This window comes from Seriola dumerili, unplaced genomic scaffold, assembly GCF_002260705.1.
Source record: "Seriola dumerili isolate Sdu_G_001 unplaced genomic scaffold, Sdu_1.0 BDQW01000822.1, whole genome shotgun sequence".
Classification (NCBI taxonomy): domain Eukaryota; kingdom Metazoa; phylum Chordata; class Actinopteri; order Carangiformes; family Carangidae; genus Seriola; species Seriola dumerili.
Genome location: NW_019175077.1, coordinates 1,521,178 through 1,541,739, shown reverse-complemented (window position 1 = coordinate 1,541,739; position 20,562 = coordinate 1,521,178). Strand labels below are relative to the sequence as shown.

At 43.6% G+C, this 20,562-nt stretch overlaps 1 protein-coding gene across 1 annotated transcript in view; it reads left to right on the top strand.

The window, feature by feature from the left end:
• Positions 1-331: 331 nt before the first annotated feature.
• zfhx4 (zinc finger homeobox 4) overlaps positions 332-20,562 on the top strand; it is a 59,485-nt gene continuing 39,254 nt past the window's right edge. Inside the window, exons 1-4 of the mRNA XM_022766269.1 lie at positions 332-2,818; positions 3,251-3,463; positions 3,908-4,202; positions 5,933-6,474. Coding sequence (XP_022621990.1) covers positions 332-2,818; positions 3,251-3,463; positions 3,908-4,202; positions 5,933-6,474 — 3,537 coding nt within the window. The remainder of the gene's footprint in view (positions 2,819-3,250; positions 3,464-3,907; positions 4,203-5,932; positions 6,475-20,562) is intronic.

Sequence of the window (20,562 nt, the reverse complement as noted above, 5' to 3'; positions counted from 1 at the left end):
TTTTGGCATTTAAGACATTGATGTGACATAATGTGACAATTAAAGAAATCACAAACATATTCTCCCTGGACTGGGTCAAATAAGAGCTTCCAGTATTGAATTTACCAACCTCATCTATAGAATCCAGTCTTACTGAGAAAGTACTGAGAGTGAAGGATGAGTGAGAGTAAGTTGAATAAATTACAATAAAGTATGTGGTAGTTCAGAAGTTGCCTACAATATCTGTTGTTAAACCACATTTACTAAATCTCTGTTGTTCATTCTTTATTTCTGTGTTTTCCCAAGGTCCCTGTTAGGCTGGATGAGATGAGATCCCTATGTAGTGGTCGTTATGGCAACTTGTGACTCTCCCCCTATGGTGTCGTCACGGCAGCAGGAACATGGTGGCCAGAGGCTGGACGCTGCTGCTGAGGACAACTCTGTCGTCACCATGGAGACCAGTGTCGCCAACAGCAACAACGCCAACAACAACAACCAATCGTCACCTTCCGCCATTGGAGAGCCGGAGAATGGCCTTGGACAGCCTGCTGTGAGCCCGCTGAGGTCCACTGCTACCCCCGCCATTGTCAGTGCAACTACCGACCCTCTAACTGAGCAGAGTCGGCGAGAAAGCTTTACTACTGGTAACAAAGGGAGTGTTACCGGGACTTTACCAGGAGTAGGAGGAGGAGCAGTTTTGGGTTCGGACTGTTCTGCCCCAGCCACATCTCCCGTGGTGCCGGCAAAGGAGATCCCCTGCAACGAATGTTCTAGTTCCTTCTCCAGTTTACAAAAATACATGGAGCACCACTGCCCCAATGCTCGTCTGCCTACCACCGGAGGTCATGAGGATGGTGAGGAGGTTGAAGGGATGGTAGGTGAGGAGAGTGAAGATGAAGGAGAGCGTGAGGTGGGTGCTGTAGAAGTGGGGGAAATGAACAGTGAGGTGGAGATGGAAGACGATAGTGATGTGGAGAACCTGTGTGGTGAGATCATCTACCAGCCCGATGGCTCTGCCTTCATCCTGGAGGACTCCAAAGAGCAGCGTGGCAACCAGGGGGGGCTCTCTGGGGCTCTCCAATTCAGGGGCCTGCTGTCCCCCCAGACCTTCCCCAGTGTCCAGGCCAGCAGTGGCCAGAGTGGCCTGAGCCCAGGGGGGGAGCGGTTGGAGCAGCCCGCTGCACCCATGTCCTTCTACCCCCAGATCATCAACACCTTCCACATCGCCTCATCCCTGGGGAGTACATCCCTAGCGGCTGACCACCCCTCCTTCCCAAATACCTCAGCTGGAGGGCTGGTGGGCGCTGGTCCCGTGTTGCACAGTTTCCGTGTCTATGACCTCCGCCACAAGAATGACAAAGACTATCTGACAGCGGATGGTGCAGCCAAAAACTCCTGTGTGTCCAAAGATGTCCCCAACAATGTGGACTTGTCCAAGTTTGAGGGCTGCGTGGCCGATGGGCGGCGGAAGCCTGTGCTGATGTGTTTCCTGTGCAAGCTGTCTTTTGGCTACAGCCGTTCCTTCGTGACACATGCTGTCCATGACCACCGTATGACCCTGAATGAGCAGGAGCAGAAGCTATTGAGCAACAAGCATGTCTCTGCCATCATCCAGGGCATCGGCAAGGACAAAGAACCTCTTATAAGCTTTCTGGAACCAAAAAAATCCCCCAACTCTGTGCTACCCCACTTTCCCACACCTGCCAATTTCCTAGGGCCAGACACAGGGCTCCGCGGATTGTGGAATGCTTTCCACAGTAGTGGGGAGAATGCAGATTCCCTTCAGGCAGGATTTGCCTTCCTGAAGGGCAGTGCCAGCAGCTCCTCCAATGACCAAACCCCCAGAACCCAAAACATGCCAAAGGCTGAGACCAACCCAAACCTCGGGGGAGGGGCTGGTGCCCACAGAACCCCCAGCGGGAGTTCTGCTGCTGCTGCCACTGGTGGTAACCTGGAAGGCCGGAACTCTGATAGTGACTGCAAAGGCCAGGTTAGGGACACATGCACTTTGCAACCCAATGGGCCAGACCTGAGCCAGTACCCGCCCATCAAGCGGGAGCCCGGTGCAGTGGGAGGAGAAAGTCCAGAGCAGGATGAGGATACCTACTCCAATGGTGGTGGAGTAGAAATGGAGGCAGATGAGGAGGAGGATCAGGCCATGACCATGGCGATGACAGGCCAGCGGGCTGACGGCACCAGTAGCAAAGATTTCCCTCTCTTAAACCAAAGTATTTCCCCCCTTTCCAACAGTGTGCTAAAGTTTAACAGTGACAGCAAAGGCCCTGCATCCACCTCCTCTTCCTCCCTGCCTGTGTTTGACAAGCTGGAAATGGAGAAGAGCCGCCTGTCCACTGCCAGAGAGCGGGAGAGCAGCAACGACTCAACCAGTGAAGCCCTGGCAGGACGGGATGGGTCATCGCCATCCACCCACCCCCTTGACATGATGATGTTGCGCAGAGATGATGAGAGTCCTGGGCCTCTGCATCAACACACAGGAAATCCGAGTACGCCTGGAACTCCAGGGACACCTGGTACGCCTGGTCCAGGTGAAGGGTCCCCAGGTAGTGGGGTGGAGTGCCCCAAGTGTGACACGGTCTTGGGATCATCACGGTCTCTGGGAGGGCATATGACGATGATGCATTCACGCAACTCCTGCAAGACGCTGAAATGTCCCAAGTGTAACTGGCACTACAAGTACCAGCAGACGCTGGACGCCCACATGAAGGAGAAACATCCAGAGTCTGGTGGATCATGTGTGTACTGCCGCACAGGACAGCCTCACCCTCGTTTAGCCAGAGGCGAAAGCTATACCTGTGGATACAAGCCTTTCCGCTGTGAGGTCTGTCCATCTAATTTTTCACCTCTATGGATTTTTTGTTTCCCCTGTATTTTCATCTTTATGATATTTCCGAATCAAGACGATGTTCTTGTTTTTTAATTATCTATTTATTTATTAATTATTTTTATTTGATTTAACTAAAACTGATTACTGGGTTTGCTAGACATGCTAATAAAATATATAGTATAATCTGGCAACCTCTACAGCAGGACATCTTTACTCAATTGGAAATTCAGTGTCAGAAAGCATAAAGACGCAATTAAATATGTTTGTCTTCCTCTTTGTATCTATCACATCTTCAAAGGTTAATGTAATTATCTCAATGACAGAAAGTCAGAATTTTAATACTAAATCATCAGATATCAGCTAGTTTTTGTTAAAAATGCACATATTTTTTTATCATGCATAATTTTATTAATTATTTCACTTTAGGTATGCAACTACTCAACCACCACCAAAGGCAACCTTAGCATCCACATGCAGTCAGACAAGCATCTGAACAACGTACAAACACTCCAGAACGGTGGCAGTGAGGCACAATACAACCACAACCATACCAACCCTGTGCCCAGTGCCAGCCTTGGTGGAGGCTGCGGTGCACCCTCGCCATCCAAACCCAAACAGAAGCCAACTTGGCGCTGTGAGGTAATGAAACAAACAGAGCATCATTGTCGGGCTGTGGTAGCAACATACCAATTTGCTTGTTGCACTATCTACACAATGAGCCAATTATTTCCCTCTGCGTCACTGTGTCTATTATTTTTCTTGGCCACATCATCTGACCCCTGGTCATTAAAAAACAGAATTTTCTCAAACATTCTAGCATAATCTCCAAGTATTTCAGAAACCATAAGAAATTCATCAACATGAATGTATTACTAAAATGCTTGCATCATGTGTTATTTTATGGATAAGGTATTCAGCTTTTTTTGTTGTATTATTGTCAATTCCCATTTTTAACTTTATATAAATGTAAATGGTTAATTAACAATATGTTTTAATAAAAATAATTATAATAATAAATTATTATTTAATTTTAAGTGAAAAACTACCAGAGTCATTGAATTTATCCCTTCTCGTTCCCCATAGGTATGTGACTATGAGACCAACGTGGCGCGGAACTTGCGAATCCATATGACCAGTGAGAAACACATGCACAACATGATGCTGCTGCAGCAGAACATGAAGCAGATCCAGCACAGCCTCCACCTGGGCCTGGCCCCAGCTGAGGCAGAGCTTTACCAGTACTACCTGGCTCAAAACATGGGCCTGGCAGGTGTAAAACTGGAGAACCCCGCCGGCAGCAGCGGCCCAGATGCCCAGATGATGATTAATCCATTCCAGCTAGATCCGGCTACCGCGGCTGCTCTTGGATCTGGTCTAGGTAAGTGATACTAGAACTGAAATGAAACACTGGAATATATATATCTGATAAGTTTTATGCATTAGGCAATTAAAATGCAAAAAAAGGCATCTCTGCTGAGGGTGTGACAAAGTACTAAGTATTTTCCCTTTAAATATTTTTGCCCTCAAGCTTTTTATTTGGTTTTCCTCTGCTCATCTTTCACTTGGTCAGTTTTATCTGTTTTATCACATATATCTCGGTATTGTTTTTATCTTTGCCTTTTCTTCATTGCTCTTCATTTTTCTTCCTGCCCACTCACCTTCCCTTTTTCTGCTCCCATCCTTTTTACCTTGCCCCCCCCCCCGCTGCACCCTCTTCTCTCTCTTTCCCTCTTATCTCTGCTCTCATATTGTCCCTCTGTCATTGTCTCCTTTCTTTGACCCCTCTCACTGATTAAAAAATGATTATGAGACGCCACATGAGAATTATTCTTAATCTTTCATTTGTAATTTTCTTAAGTCAGCTTAATCCCCCCCATACACACCCCACCCCACCTTCGCTCACCCTGGAGAGAACACACACATGTACACACATATACACGCACGTACACACACTCTCACACAGCAGGAAGCGGATTCCCGTAGGAGTGAGAGAGATTTAACAATGACCCTGCAGTGTTACACACCCACTCCCTCATCTAGTGTGGAGGTCACAGCCCAGCCAGCAGATGTACTCTCAGTGAATTACACTCATAACACACTGCTCCCCATAGTGAGTGCAGCTGTACATAGGTTTAGATGGTGTGAGCAGGGTATTAATATATTCAAATACTCACACATATACACACTAAATGCATGCATAGATAATGGATGCTTACATGCAGATGCACAATGGTATCTGCTTATATTTGGCATCAACATTCACATTTTAAAACCAGCACACATATTCACACACAAACACACATTTTGTTATCCACTAATTAGGGGAATTATACTTACTAACTGAAAAAAAAAAAATAATAAGATGTAACTGTTAAATCCTCTGTGCTCCAAACAACAAAATATTATCTGGAAAAAACACATGATGAGCTTTGGTAGCATGCGTAGAGAGACAATGCGGGGATCAAACGAAAGAGTTAATTACATTTGTATGAATAGCAGATCTGTTTTTTTTGTCCTGGGGTGGGTGGGTGGGCAGAAGAAAGAGAAAACGTGTGTAATGCATTGATCAGCTTTTCAAATCTGTGTGTCGATGTGAGAAAAGCCTGGAGCCCTCAAACCGTTGTCCCACCATTGCTGAGAGCAGTAATTAAAGCTACCTGATGAGCGAGTTAGCAAGTTGAAAAGGATGATTGTAATTGATCCTGATTCAATCCTATTAGGGTTTTTTATAGACGAGACTTTGTAAGGAGCCCTAGTCCTCTGTGAGGCTTTATTTTATCAAATCCTTTTGTGTGAGAGAGGCCTGCGTAGAGGACTCACTTTTCTCTCCACACTTAATTTCATTTAATAAAAAGAGCCTTTTCTCTTTCTCTCTATCCTTTATCCCTCCCTATGCATGTGAGCCTTTCATTTTCACCAGAGCTTTGTCTTTCTGTCATACCTCTTTGTTTTTATGTACCACTCTTCCTGCTGTGCCTTCTATCTGACATGTTATCCCTTTGTGCTTCCATGTATGTAATTCTTCTTGAGGCCCTACCATTTAAACTCCTCTCCATCTCTCTTTTTCTTTCACTGTCTAACCTGTTTTTTCACTCATTTTCTCCATAGTGAATAGTGACCTATCAGCTGAGTTGCGTCTTGCCAGTGGTCAACTGATGGCAGACGACCTATCCCTGGTGTCCTCGGCTGGAATGGGGGGCATGTCCTCGTCAGACCCCTCACTGTCCTCCTTGTCGCCACCCATCAACGACCCCTCACTGCGCCTCTACCAGTGCGCCGTGTGCAACTGCTACTCTGCGGACAGCCTGGAAGCTCTCAACGCCCACGTCAATGCCGAGCGCTCTTTGCCCGAAGAAGAGTGGCGTTGCGTAGTGGGTGACGTCTACCAGTGCAAGCTCTGCAGCTATAACACGCAACTTAAGGCCAACTTTCAGCTGCACTGCAAGACAGACAAGCACATGCAGAAGCACCAGCTGGTGGCCCACATCAAGGAGGGAGGCAAGGCCAACCAGTGGAGATTAAAGTGTGTGGCCATTGGCAACCCGGTGCACCTCAAGTGCAACGCCTGTGACTACTACAGCAACAGCGTGGATAAATTGAGGCTACATGCCACCAACCAGAGGCATGAGGCTGCCATTCGCCTCTACAAGGTAAATACAATAAATACATTTACCCTTGTTGTGAGTGTCCTGCAGAAACATCACTTATCTGACCCCAACTTCTTGCTGAAATAAAAATCTCAGCAATACAAAAACACTGACTACATGTGAGGATGAAAACAATTATTTAGAGATATTTTATTAAGAGAAAATAAAAATATTTGGAGATTCATTGTTTTTGCAGGACACTGATATTTTATTGTACACAGCACAATACAGCATCATTCTTATTGGTATACATGTGAGGGGAACACTACTAATTTTAAGTTCAGAGTCAGGAAAAGCATAGCTGTTTTTCTTAATAAAGAATTTGGCCCATCCTCTTAAGTGCAGTGTCACACGGATAAAAAGTTCCCATGAGAATGGAATGACAGAAATGGAAAAGGTCAGTTAGAATACCCAGGATGATTTTCATCAGATACGGGTATGTTGGGTATGTTATCTGCTTGTGACCAGCTGGCACTACTGTCACCATTAATTATACACAAGTCACGTACTGTCAGCGAGTTTCACATGTTTTAGAGGTTTGATTATCCTCAGCTGTTTTTTTTCAGGTTGAAAAACAAGCTGTAGAAAATTCTGGAATAATTCAAGAATTTGTTTTCAGGATGAGGCTGTAGATGCATATTAAGAACTTAGTTTTGCATTTGACAATGACACAATGAAAGTGCAACTCTTTATATGTAACTTTTGATATTTGATCCCCGCATGAAGCACGGACACACAGTAAAAACTTTTAAAAATATTTTTATGTAAAATTTGTATTTTCTATTTATTGTAAAAAGTGCTTTAGATTTTTTAAATGAAATTACACACATGCATTTTATGCAATACATTTCATAACTGATTCCAGAAACACACACTGTTTCCTATCATTTATGTGCACATACACACAGATCAGCGGACAAACTCTCCTTTTTTGTTTAGCCCAATAGGTGAATCATTAATTGCTTGGGATTGTTTGGTAGTGACTTGTCAGAAGGTGACCACACTAGTTGCCCATCAGAGCAGTGACCTAACACGAGTTGCTTACTTAACTAATTAAACTCTTCACACTCTGAGAAATAGACAATTTTTGCAAAGAAATTCCAACACAGCCAATATTCTGCATCTCTCTTTCCTCTAATATATTTAAGGTGATTTAGTTTGTCAGACGTCTCCTTCAGCTTAATAGGATGCTGTTACATTTCCGAGGCCTTGACCTACAGAACAGGATCAAGTGCATTACATTAATGAGGATTTCTTTACTACTGTATGCAACATTTGGCAGTGGTAGGTGTTTTGTGTGTGTGTGTGCGTGTGTGTGTGTGTGTGTCTTTACTGTAGAGATGTAGAGGCAGTGGTAAGAGAAGATAAAATAAGTTCTATTCATGGTTTTTCTTTTTTTATTCTTTATTTTATTTCTTTCTCAATTTACCCAATATTGTAATATAATAAGAAGACCTTGTAACAAGTATTTGCTCTTATTTTCCGAAAGTGGGATTTTTATTTTTTAAATAATTATTATTTGAGCTGTATTTGACAAAGGGTTGATACAGCACGAGGCAAAATGAGATACAACAAAGATTTTGATTAAAATTTGTGCCTGCAACATTGCATTTATAAAAGGGGTCTTACTGTACTGTTCCACCAGACTAGTCACTACTTTCAGTCATTTTTTTGTGAATGTGGTGCCTGTGTTGCACAGTAACATTTAAGGAATTGAATTTATTTGAAAATCTGCGTCTGATTCTTACAGTTCCAAGGCTTGAGTGGATTAAGAACATTGGCATTCTTAGGGTTATTTAAAACAGTCGTAGTTGACTTAAACAGGATGTACATATTGACACAGGATTGGCCGACAGTCTGGCAAAGGCTGAACTTGGCATGGGATGAGTTGGAGATGTCTATCCTCCGGGATTGTTCACTAATTGCATTGAAATATTGTAAATTTCTAAATTCTTAACAGAAATACAGCCTCTGAGTTGGCCTACATTAGCTTAGGCCCTAAACTATAGGATTAGCTTGATTAGGCTACACTAATCACAACCTTTTTACTGTCAGAGGAAGACTTAAGCATAGGTGTGTCTGTCTTTGTGTACTTGTGTATTTTAGACTGTTGAGTGATTTTTGGCAGCTGTTTAAGCTGATTTAATATGAGGCAATAGCCAGATACGTTACTGAACATTGGCAACCATTTACTCATGCTAACAAAGCTTTTTATATCAGTTGTGATTAAAAATTACAAAGCCAAGAAACACAATCAACAGCACAGAAATGAAAGAAATTGGTTTGTTTCGAACATATTCCTGATTTAGTTTTTCGTTCGCTTTCCAAGAAAGTTAAGTAGAGCAAGGGAGTGTCCTCCACAAGCGCCAGTTTAGCCAAGGCAAGTGAGGGTCATCCCAGTGCCCCCTCCATGCACCCATACACCCCTGTACGTCATCTACCCACCCACCTACCCCACAGGCTTCAACAAATCTGTTCCACAGATGACGATTTTAATGCCTCTGGCAGAAATCCCACTATTTTACCCTTGGACATGCGGTAGTAAAGCAGAGAGAGGGGGAGAGAAAGCGTAGAGCAGCAGAGCAAGAGCAGAGGAAAAAAAAATCATTTCTTTATTTGACCAGAAAAACACCTCTCCTTTTATGTATTGGCAGAGGTGAAAAGCACATGGGGATGGAGGTAGCTTGGCCGGGCGCATAAAAGATCCAAGTGTTGACGACTTTACCATCTGGCTTTTTGGAAACACAGAATATCTTTATGGCATGGGAAACCATTTGAAGATACAAACAAAAAGCATATTCAGGAGATTTTATGGCTCCTTTGTAGCAGCAGTGGAGTACTTCTAAAGGGAATTGAGAGTTTGAAAGTGTTTTTTTCCAGACTTTGAAACAGCAAGGGCTAAATGACATTAGCAGCACATGCACATCAAGTCATATGGTGTCCAGGGCACAGCAGGTGGCGCAGGAAGTCATAGGCCTTATATGGAAAAAGCGGAGATCTATGCTTTGCTGCTTACTGGAGAGGAAATGGAGGAAATCTGATTGGTTCCTTTTTGTCTTTCATGATAGTACTTCCACATGGGTTTTTTTTCATATTGTCTCTAATTATACAGAATTTAGTTGCAAATGAAATGTATGTATTGAACCTAAATTTAGTATTATTACAGGAAGTGCAAATCTTTATCCCTCAGAATCATTGTAAATGACAAAATGGAATATATTTTAATGTAGCGTTTGTATGCTAGCAGCCTGTGAGGTAAGCTCTGCATTAAATGGTGTCGTAGCATAGCGTGTCCATAGCTGGCCTGGCCCGTGTTTAGCTTAGCATTGAATATGATGATGTATGGCTTCGTTATGATTTTTAATAACAAACACTGGCTTTAATACACATGGAGACAGGAGTAAATCTGTCAGTGCCATTCACAAGTGCTGCAGGGCTAAGTAGGGGGTTTATTTCGTAGTGAGCATGTGTGTTTGTGCGTGTGTGTCCCCACAGAGCTTTGAGGTTGAGATCTGGACTGTGCTTGCCCCCGGGTCATTAGGAATTGAGAATGTTCATGGTCAATGTGGCATGGTCAAGGACCACACACACACATATACACACTCTGTGTCTCATAGGCCATGGCACCTGTTTCTCAGATGGCTGTCCGAATAAATCTTAAACTGTCCTCAACCACAACCACCCCACCCCTGGGTGTCTGTTCAGCTTTCCATCATAATTCAAGCAGAAATGGACGTCCGGGGTCTACTGGACATTTCCATATCTCTGTTTTTCTTTTCATTATTTTTCCCCCTTCTTTCCTTCCTTCTCGCTCTCCTTTGAACTCAGAATCTTAGGCTAATAAAACGCTCAACTTTTTATGATAGAGATGGAGGGAGAGAGGGAGGAGAGAGAGGACATTTAGATGGAACATACAGAGAATAAGAACAGAGACAGTGTGTTTCCTTCCTTCTGTCTCCTGATGCTGTCTCACACTCTCTCTCCCTCTGTCTGTCCTTACTCTCTTTGTTTTGTCTCTGACTTTTTTTATTCTCTCTCTACCGCTCTGTCTCTCCCCTGGGGAGCCACAGATAGGCCATCTCATTACCCATGATCTTCTTGGCAACACCATTGCTGAGAATTGAGGGGTGGGGGTAATTAAATGAGGGGAGGGATGGAAGGAGGGAGGGATGGAGGGAAAATAAGAAGAGGAGGAAAGGAGACTAGATTTGTAGATGCATCAAAAGGAGTCTTCCCTTCTCTCATTTTCATCATCTCTTTGTTTTTTTTTTTGTTTTTTTTCATCAACCAATGGACCTTTTTTTTATTTCAATCTTCCAGCTCTGCCCCCCTCACTCACATTTTATTCTCCTCCATATCCCTCTGATGGAGATGGGTATGCTTATGCATCTGTGATATTAAGTCTACCGCTGTGCCTTGGCTATTAGCAAGGGTCAACCCTGCCCACTCTCATTTGAAAATCAAATGGCCCTATATATATGCAGCCCAAATTATTGGACTGTCATTTGGACTTGTGTGATGGGAAAATGGACAGGAGATTGACTCCCATAGATTTGCATAAAAAGCCATTGTGCTAGTCCCTGGAGTAGAGAGAGACTGGATCTTTTTCAAATGCACGGCACCATTTACAGTACGACATGCACATGTGCTCACATAAATGCATATGTGCACATAGAGGTATGACATTACATGCATTCACAGAGGCACACTTACATGTACAGTAACTGCATACACACACACAATTCTTGCTTATCAAGTTACCATTTTCCACTTGAGCCCAAGTCCGCTTGTTCCAGACACAGGCTCTTCATCACTGCGTCCTTGTCTCACACTCGCACACAGACTTAAAGAGTTGCTATTCTCTTCAAAGAGGAATGTTCGGAGACACTTCACACTAGATGCTACTTGACTGCAAGATATAGATTTTCATGTTCTGTCATGGAAACGAATGATGCAGCCTGCCGCCGTGAGTTCACTTCAGTGTTTTTTGCCAGAGAAGGTTGTCTGTCTGCCTGCCTGTCTGTCTGTCTCTACAAGTTATTTTGTTCTCTCTCCCTTTCTCCCTCTCTCTCTCTCTCTCTCTCACTCACTCTCTCACTCTACGAGGCAAAGAGACGCCAGTTAGTAGATTATTCAAATCGTCTCCTCTTTCACCTGCATGGAGATTACAATGGAAATCTTTCAGAGGTCTGGGGGTGGTGAAGTGGGGGACGGAGGGTGGCGGCTAATTAAAGCATAAAAGCAAGTGTGTGCATGTGTGTGTGTTTGTGTGTTGCTGTTGCTTTGTATGTTTGACAGAGAGGTTTGAATAGATAGACTTCCCCACCCTCCCCTTTCTTCCTAATAATCCTCATAGATATTAATAAGAGTTTCGCCCATTCTTCCTCCAACGCCTTAACCAGATGGTCTGCACAGCATCAGCATGTGTGTGTATGTGCGCACAATGTCCAGCTCTGGTCCAACTCCTGACTGACACTCATATGTAATGTTTAATCACCCTAGCCAGTTTCCCCCTCCCCACTTCTCTACTTCTTGACTCTCCAGTGAATTAGTTAACTGTGAAGGTGGATACCTTTTTTCCCTTTAGCAAGGTGTGTTTTTCTGTGTGTAAGACAAAGAAACAGACAGTGCTGTTTTTCTCATATTAATAGCCAGATGTGATCCTCTTCATAATAATTCCCACCCCTTTCTGGGCTGTGGGTTATTTGGCCGGGCTGGGGCCAAGCCATTTGTCCATGTGCAGGGGACTGTGAAGCAGATCGGGGCTGACAGGTATGGGAACGATAGCAGAAGGGGGGTGGGCGGGAGAGTTTGGACTGGATTGTGTGGAAGGGGGGGGGGGGTCAGTGTCTTCCAGACCACCACAAGGAAGGGAACATCTTTGGGATGTGGGAACAAAGGAATAGGCAGGAGTTTGTCTTTTTTCCCCTTGGTTCTTGTCAACCCTCCCACCTTCACTATATCCCCAACACCCACCCAAATACGTGCTTCCCCCCTCCTCCCCCCATCCTTATGCCCCCCACTCACGCACACTTGTCTTCCTTCTCCTCCTCCTTCTTTTTTCCACCTTCAACTACTCCCTGTCCCTTATTTTCTGTTGGGTCTTGATCATCCTGTTGAGACAAAGATAACACAAGTGTTTAAACAAAAAAAAAAAAGCAATAATCAAAGAAGGCGCATGATCTCAAATATGATCTCTCGGGGTACATTGCCTTCACTTTTGATGCCTTGATTTGATCAGAGCCGCCGCAGACAGATCACATGGCAGCGAGATCAGATAAATATTTTTGTGTAAGTTCATTAGCTTTACTTTTGAAATCACCTGACATGCCTAATGCCTAATTTGTATGAAAGTTGTCAAAAATCTTAGTCTCTTTATACTGTATGTGTCAATTAGGGACAATGTTATAAGAAGGTGTGCTATTCTTGAAATAGTCTAAAAACGTTACATCAGCTTTAGAATGGTATTTAGATAGCACAATCACGCTTTTCCCCTCTCATGAAGCTATCAGGATATTGATATGGACAAAGTTGAACTGAAATACTCCTCAACGCCTTTCCAAATCAATAATCAATCGATTGGAGGTAATTGTGCCTCCCTTGGAAGAGTCCCAAGTCCCTCTCTCTCTCTCACTTTCTCTCTCTACCTCACACTCTCTCTGTCATTATCAGCATGTGGCTCAGTATTCGGCATTTCAGCATTCCAGCTGTAATTGATTTTAACCATTAGGTGCTCAGTGAATAGATAAGTAGAGGGAGATATTCGATTATACGGTGAAAGAGAGAGACGGTGGATGAATAAAGAGAGAGAAAGAGGGAAGGAGAAGGATTGAGGGATGTTGTTAGAGAGCTGGAGAAAGAGGAACTGACCTGTCCTGCTGTCTATCCCTCTCTACTACTGGCCTTCCAACCTTGCAGCAGCACAATACTGCTGACCTCCTGTGAGTTCAAGCAGCTTAGTTTCTGTGAGGTAATCCCTAATGCTTTGAAATAGACCTGATAGAAAGCCCACTTACTTGTTCAGGATTAATGTGGGTTGGGTGGGGGGTGGTGGGGGTTCTGGGTTTTCAGCACATTTAGTTAAATTAACCCACTGGAATTATCATATTCAACTCTAATTGTGGACTTAAACTTGCACTGGAATCAAGAGTGGACTGTCTTTAACGCATGTTTCACTTTATCAGCAGATAGAAGGGAGATCTGCATTCAACATCCTTGTATAATAACTGCTGCCATGCATTAATACGCCAGTCTTCTCTATTGCTTATGTTTAGATTTACTATGCTGGTGGCCAGAGCGCGGTTATTCCTTTCAGTGGTAGCCCATCCTCTACAGAGGCCATTTTGAATCTTAGTGCAGCTGGGGGGTGGTATTGCTTTCCAACTGTTTTCTGAAGATATAAGTCTAATTTTTTTCACTCTGTTTTTTTTTCCTCTTTTCCTTTTTCTGGCAGGAGTGTAGGTTAGGACTAGGGATAGGGGCAGATGGGGGTGGGGGGGTGGGGGGGAACAAAGGCAAACATTTGAGTAATCTTCAAAGAGCTCATTGGTATGTTGAGTGGACGCTGGTATGCGGACTGCGGCTGAGGCTTTTTCAGAGGAAAACAATGTCCTTCCTTTAGACAGCCGGGGCCTGGGCAAACACTACCAGCCAGGCGACTCTGCCCGGTGCTGCCACCGCTATCAGCTAACCCCCACCCCTCACCCCTATTCCCCTGGCTCATGCAGAAAATGGTGGGATCCTGTGTGTTGCCGGAACAGCACAGAGCTCATCATTATGGGTTTATGGGCGTAGACAGAACATCCCAGGGTGTCCAACATGAGTCACTAAGTTTATTTTATGTGTCAGAAATTGTTGTCCGTGTGTGCTTTGTGATACACAGTTACTATTTAACTGTTTGAGTTTTGATACAGACGGACAAAGCAGACAAAAAGGGAGAGGTGCAGACTAAAAACTTGGGCCCCTCTATAAAGACAGTGGGGAGGGATTAAGTGTGCCGACTTGTAGGTCAACTGCAAGGCATTTGATTTCCTGTGGCAATATGCAAAACGGTGCAACTGAAGAGGCGCTTTCATTGTGCTCTCTCTGGCAGAGGTACCACTCCAACGTGCCCTCACATACACACAAATACACACACAACCTTACAACACACTTTCTACACACAACAAGCCACAGTGTCACATTGCTTCCTGGTAATAAGACCTCAGCATCTCCTTTTGTTCCATGAAGTGTGTTGCAATATTACATTTTAGTCTTGGCAAGTGGATTCTGTAATGTTGTCTACTATTACAGTGTTTATATATAGTATTCAAAGTAAGGTATAGATTAAAGGTTGTCATGTATGCACTGATGTATCTGTCAAAAAAGCAGTATGATAGCGCACTCATAAATACAGCTCTTAAGAGAAAGAAGCAGTCTGCCATTTTGTGACAGTTTCAAAATGAACTCCCTTTGTCCAGTAATCACCAGCCATTTTCTCACGAGGATCCACCCCAGGGATAATTTCTCCCATTTCGCTGTCATTAGCAGGGCCTGGTATTAGGCTTGTGTTTTGTTCCCTGTACCTTTTGTTTTGTGCTAAGTGAAACCATGCGACAGGGTAGGGGCTAACTGGAAAACAATACTCCCCTTCACAGGCTCAGGAATGTGTAATTAGTGATTTGAACCCGACTATACTTGTCTAGATTCTTCCCTATCATTCTCTCTCTCTCTTTCCATCTCTTGTTCTTTTGTTCCCTCTGTCATAGATTCTCAGTCTCTTTGCCTCTCAAGCTATTGGTTAGTCTCTTTTACTGTAAGTTTCTGTCCTTTTGTCTAACTTTCGCTAATAGACGTTTTTCAGCAAGTCTCCATTACGAAGAGAGGGCAGAAAAACAAACTTGGCAAAAATCACTACTCCTCTCGGCACCAAAATTATTTTCCCTTCTCTTCCCTTTCAGTTTTAGTTAAATATAACAACCTCAGTGTAGTGCAAACCTCTTTGATGTTACTGGCCAATAAGCTCAAGCCCCAGATTTTCAACCCCTTTATTTTTTGTTTTTCTCCCTGTCTTTCATAGATCCTGTCGATTAGGCCTTGCCTTGATTTCCCAAAAGCATCTTTGCATGTTGGGAAAAATGGAAAATGATGAACCCTACCCAAAAGCATGTTAGCATTTCAGAAATATCCCTCCCCCTGCAAAGCATTGGAAAAAGATGAATCCCACAAGTATGTTAGCATTTCGATGATCTTGAGCTCAGCATTTTATGATCTCTGTCTCATTGTGAGTCGATGGAAAAGATAACCTCAGCGGCAAGATGGTTTAGGGAAATGGAGAGGTCTGGTCAGTCTCACCTGGTGGCGATGGAGACAAGCGGGGGCTTTTAGACCCTAATGGGCTAAGGTCAGGATGGCTAATAGGGAGTAAGTGGCTGAGCCATGCTGTCTAAATCTAATGCTAATGTAAATACTGATCCATTTTCATGGGGGGTGGAGGTGAGTTAGCTTTCAAGACACCTAACACACATACACACATGCACCGATAAGTAAGTACGATTTGTTCTGGTGTCTCTGTCTCCTTGAATCTGTTATTCCCAGCTGCTGGGTCAGTAAATAAAATATGTGGCCACTGTGTTTGGAAAGGCAAGAAAGGTATTTCCTACACATTCATTGACTAGGACAAGAAGAAATGGATCATGTTGTAAATCAGCAGGGTTGTTTTTTCCTTGTTTCTTTGCTCTGGTATGCATAACTTGTCCGTGTATGTGTATGTGTGTGTGTGTGTGTGTGTGTGTGTGTGTGTGTGTGTGTGTGTGTGTGTATGTGTGCGTGCGTGCGTGGGTGTGTGTATGCCTGGGCAAAAGAGAGATAGAGAGACAGAACTGATTTTTTCCAAGAGAGGGGCCAGAGGTCAGGAAGCTGTGAACTTCAGATTGACCTTTGCCCCATACGTCAGACACATTTACGTCACTGCTTCAAATGTACAAGTGTTTGTGTGTGTGTGTGTGTGTGTGTGTGTGTGTGTGTGTGTGTGTGTGTGTGTGTGTGTGTGTGTGTGTGTTAATGTGTTTTTGTTATCTTTTCTGGGACCTTTTCCGATCCAAACAACAACGATGTCTGGACCAGCAGTCCTCATGGGGACCAAAAGCTTAAGGTTAGGGGTAAGGTATTAAGGTTAAGGTTATGGAATAAATGGAAGTCGATGCAATGTCCTAACAAGGATAGCTGTGCAAACGTGTGCGTGTGTGTGTGTGTGTGTGTGTGTGTGTGTGTCCATGTGTGGGAGTCAGGAAAATGAAAGGCAGGACTATTAACTGGACTTTAGAGTTACATTATTTTCCAAGCTCTCACAAAGCCCTATCACTATTACGTCCTCATTTTTTTTCTGCTGACAAACAGCAAAGAGGAATAAAGAAAGAAATGGAGTGAAAAAAGAGAGAAAGAACAAGTTGAAGGGATGGAGAGAAAAGAGAGAGAGACAGCACAGAAGTGGAGAAAGCAGCAGAAAGCTAGTATGAAAGACTCATTGTGATAATTCATTTATTTTGCTTGGCGGCCATTATGCGATGGATACTTATTATTATTGGGTGACCTAAGCTAAGCTCACCCACAGGCCCTGCACCTCATGGACAGGCCTCAGAGCTGTGATCTTATGTGACTGCCAGCAGGCAGAGCCGCGAGAAACAGGAGAGGCAATTTATCTCAAGGAAATATTTTTCTTTGCATTTATGAAAGTGAGAGCCTTGGTAGTAAAGAAAGGGAAGACAACCATCAGGAAAGAAAAGAAGGTCAGATGGATTGGGGGGATTTTTTTTTCTGGGGTTGTTTTGTGTCTCCAGCATCTTTAGATCACACACAGTGGCCTGTAGGAGTGAGAGAGGGAAAGAGAAAAGCGGCAGACGTGCATTGTGTGTGTGTGTGTGTATATTTGTGTATTTGCAATGTGCACTCAGCAGTTTTTGTATGTGGATCTATTTGCATATTTGTTTTTGTGCGTGTGCAGCACTGAATCTGTCTCCCTATACACTACATTTGCTGCTCTCTTTATCTGTGGAAGCGAGGTGGCACATACCTGGGCCCTCAGCATCTCTTTTCAGCAGTGCAGTCTGCCAGCAAATCCATTGGCAGTGATCTTGCGTTACATCTATGTCTTGGGGGCTGAGCGTCGGTTAGCAGTAACATGTGTTAGGGAGGTGGTAGCACTGATGGAATTCTACACTTGGCAGCCTTCCAGGCAGCACTGGTATGTGTTTAAAATACTTTCAAGGAACAAAACACGCTTTTGTTGTTTGCTGGGCCAAGTGGGGCTGTTTTTGTCTCCGATGGCCCCCAGGGGCCCATGGGGATAGCACCGGAAGCTGGTGACGTTCCACAAAGAAGGTATACCCAACAACAAGCTCCCCGCTTCCCCTAAAAACACTGATGAAAGGAGATAAAGAGGTTTTCATTTTCACGAGGTGTGGGTCATACATTTGTATGTATGCACATACTCTCAGTGGACACAAACAGGAACAGACCAATTCTTTACGTATATAAAACACGTACACACATGCCCTGACACACACATAGTGGTTATTAAGGAATAGCTGCAGTGGCAGAGGGTTCTTATTTTCAGTATGTGTTCATTAGCTGCCTGGTTCTAGACTTAATGACAGGAAAGAGACATGTTTGTACTGAATACCCTAATTTGTCATTTGGTTTATGGAGGAAAACACAACCCTACTCCTTTTGCGCTGCTTTCAAAATATTTTTGTCATGTTACAAGTGTACACACACAATCACAGTCAGGCAAAGACAAAAATAATGCATGATTGAAATTATTGAAAGACACAAAAGCACACTTGTGAGGTAAAATAAGAAAAAATGTGTAGTCAAAATTACTGATGCATGAACACACCAAACACACATACAGTAAGAAGGAAAAAAACGTGAAGCACTGATATTATACCCACACCCACCCGTGCACACACACACTTACTCACGTACATGTACATGCACCAAAAAGATAAAAGAAGTTGTGAGAAGATGTCTTTTGCCTTGCCTTATTAAGAATTCAGTTAATGAGGCAGCTTTGTCACCACAGATAGAACAAATGAATATGAGACAGCAGTGCTGCTATATTCTCCTCAAATCCAGGGAGCGAGGGAAGGGGAGGTGTGTGCGTTTGTGTTTATGTGTGTGTGTGAGAAAGGTGTTTTGTAAACATCTCATTCTGCATAATGAATGCAGTCCTCTGTCATCCTCACCCACACACACACACACACACACACACACACACACAGCAGCAGCAGCAGCAGCAGCAAACCGCTACACAAGGGAGCTCCCCTTACCTGTCAAATTGACTCTCCTCCCCTATCCTCAATACAAGTCCCAGTGTGTGTGTGTTTATGTCATCGACAGGGCTGACAATCTTGTGTTTTTGACAGGTAAACAGGAAGTCCTCGCTGTCATAATTTCCATTTTGTGTGTATGGGGGTGTGTGTGCACCTCCTCCGCCATCCAGAGATGTCTGTGCCATGTTTAGGTCCACCCAGGGAGTGCTGTTTAGCTGATTTTGATTGGCCCACAGGGAGTGTTAGCTTATTTTGTTGTTTGCCAAACACTAATCCCCAACAATTAACCACCAGGCACTCTGGAGAGGTGCCATATTGACAGGGATGTGCCTTCCTCCTGTTCCGCACACACAACACACACACAGAGAGACACTCATATAACAGAAATGTATGTACAGCACATATACACACACACAAATCAGCTGCAGCATAAATTACATACACGTTTCAAGCAGACACACACAGGCGCAAACCCAGGAGCAGGAACAGTGTGTTTGTGTGTTTGAATATGCATTACACAGCCCACGCCTGGCAGGAGTCAAAGTGCTCCTTTAAAAGTTCATAAATCATGGATGTTCTGGCCTGTGATCACCAGACCGCCTGCATTTCAGGCCTGCAGAGTGCCAGAGAGCGACAGACAGCCTCTAGTTTAGGTCTTAAACAAACCCTCTGGAATGTGCTGATGGGGAGAGAATTAATATTAGGTCTAAACCTATCTGGCAGCCCAGTTCAACCCCAAGTATATCATTCAGCTACTCTTAGCTGAAGCCTCATATCCTAAAAACAAATAGAATCTCAGAAGTTGAGAGATTGAAGGATGTGCAGCATTTTAGGGCACCGCTGATTTAAATTAAAATTTTAATTTCAACCCAGTACATTTACCAAAATTACCATTAGGAGCTACAGGAAACTATTTAGTATGATTCTAGTGAAACCCCTCTCTCCTGATAAGACTCTCAACTATCTTGTCTGTCTTGACTCCATAGAACATGTTTTCTTACAAAACACAAAATTTGCCTTATTTCCAATAAGCTTTTCTTCTGTTGTTGATGTAGTACTGAAGCTTGTCACAGAAGGAAAGAAGGGCCTTAGTTTTTCATTCAATTCTAAATCATTTCTTTTTAGTTTCCATTCAGTTCTGAGAAGCCCCCGTTTCTATCTAGACACGACTGAATTGAAAAAGAACAAATATCACACAGCTATCAAGTATCCTTATTTTTATGTTGTAATATTGATTACAGAATGAATGATATCGAGGACGTATGTAAATATAGGGGCTTTTATGTATGGTGTATAGAAAAACAAGATGATTGGTAACATTTCAATAGACAAGTTTATATATTTTTAATGAAAAGACATGAACTAAAACCTTCTTCTGTCTGCATATTTGTGTGCACTGAATGCATGTTTGCTTCCATGAGCACACGTGTGTGTGTGTGTGTGTGTGTGTGTGTGTCTGTGTCTGTGTCTGTGTGTGTGTGTGTGTGTGTGTGTGTGGTTTCCACGGTAAGGCTCAGCAGCTCAGTTCTCCTGCAAGGGAGGGAGAGGAAGAAAGAAAAGAACCAAAGAAAGAGAAAGAGAGAGAGAGAGAGAGAGAGAGAAGGAGCAAGGGAGGCCTCCTTTCACAGAGAAACAAAGATAGCTGTAATTAATGGCCCTGAGCCCTGGACTAGAGGAGCTTTCTTCTGACAACTCTGACTTAATTAAAACTTAAGACTTCTGAAAGGGCCTCTGACTGCGAGGGGACGTCCCACCGTCTTGTGAGAAAAACCTCGTAAGA